Raw genomic sequence first — 990 nt, forward strand, 5'->3', positions numbered from 1 at the left:
CTGACGTCCACCCGACCACGCGCCAAGCCTTTCTGCCCTTCAGTCATTGGCCTTGGCCGCAAGGGCCAGCATCCCCCTCTTCATTGCCTTTAACCAGCTCGGGCCCCTCAACGACGTCTTGCTCCACGGCCGGCCCGCGCCAACCCGACGGACGACGCCCCCCGCCCAAGAGAACCTGCACCAGGGCCTCGAGCGCCTCGACGCCCCTGGCCCACGGCCTCGACCCACGACGCCGCCAAGCTGCTGTCCATGGAGATGGGTGCCGTATGCCGGCGACGCCGAGGCCCTCGGCTCCGTCCGCGCCAAGGTCAAGGACTGGCTGGTCCAGAACACGATCCGCGCCGACCCCATGGTCAAGGACGCCGTGGGCAACTCCATCCGCAGGCGCCGCACCGACGCGCCCGCCGGTGCCAAGGGAACCAGGTAAAAGAGGGGGGAGAGGGGGGGAGAGGCTACGTGGGTGTGTGTTAATTGTAGACTGGTCTGTGATGAAACTTCATGGGCTGAATGCATCTTCTTTTTCCAGCATGATAGCGAGCGGCGATACAAAAAAGAAACAAATCAGGATAACTGGCATTGTATCCTTGATGCATTCGAGGTGGTTAAACTTGATGAAAGACACCTGGTGAGGGTGTAAACAAAGGCAACAAAGGAATTTCTCCTTTTGCCGTCGGCCGGCGTTGAACCCCCCAGTCCCTCCACGCGCTTCTACGCTTGCGCGCCCTGTATCGCATTGTAGAGGCATGCGCTCTCGGGTATTTATTAAGCTGCCTCTGGACCACCACACCATGCGTCACGGTATGGTGGTCCTGTTGGAAAGGGCACCGTTGCCGGGGGGGCATATACTGTTGAACCTGTTGCTGCCTTGGTTTTTTTTTCTTTTGGAGGGGGTGGTGAATGTGCTTGCGAGGAAGGAGCGCAACAGAAGATACAGGTACCCAGGAGGAGACCAAGTCCAGCGCCTTGAGCATTATCGTGATGCGAAAGTCA

General features: G+C 59.3%; 1 protein-coding gene across 1 annotated transcript in view; it reads left to right on the plus strand.

Annotated features, from left to right (window-relative positions):
• VDBG_00425 (conserved hypothetical protein) overlaps window positions 1-427 on the plus strand; it is a gene marked incomplete at both ends in the record, with an annotated part of 1,259 nt that extends 832 nt beyond the window's left edge. Inside the window, one exon of the mRNA XM_003008698.1 lies at window positions 44-427. Within this exon, the coding sequence (XP_003008744.1) occupies window positions 44-427 (384 nt within the window). The remainder of the gene's footprint in view (window positions 1-43) is intronic.
• Between the last annotated feature and the right edge of the window lie 563 nt (window positions 428-990).

This window comes from Verticillium alfalfae, genomic scaffold (assembly GCF_000150825.1).
Source record: "Verticillium alfalfae VaMs.102 supercont1.1 genomic scaffold, whole genome shotgun sequence".
NCBI classification, from domain to species: Eukaryota; Fungi; Ascomycota; class Sordariomycetes; order Glomerellales; family Plectosphaerellaceae; genus Verticillium; species Verticillium alfalfae.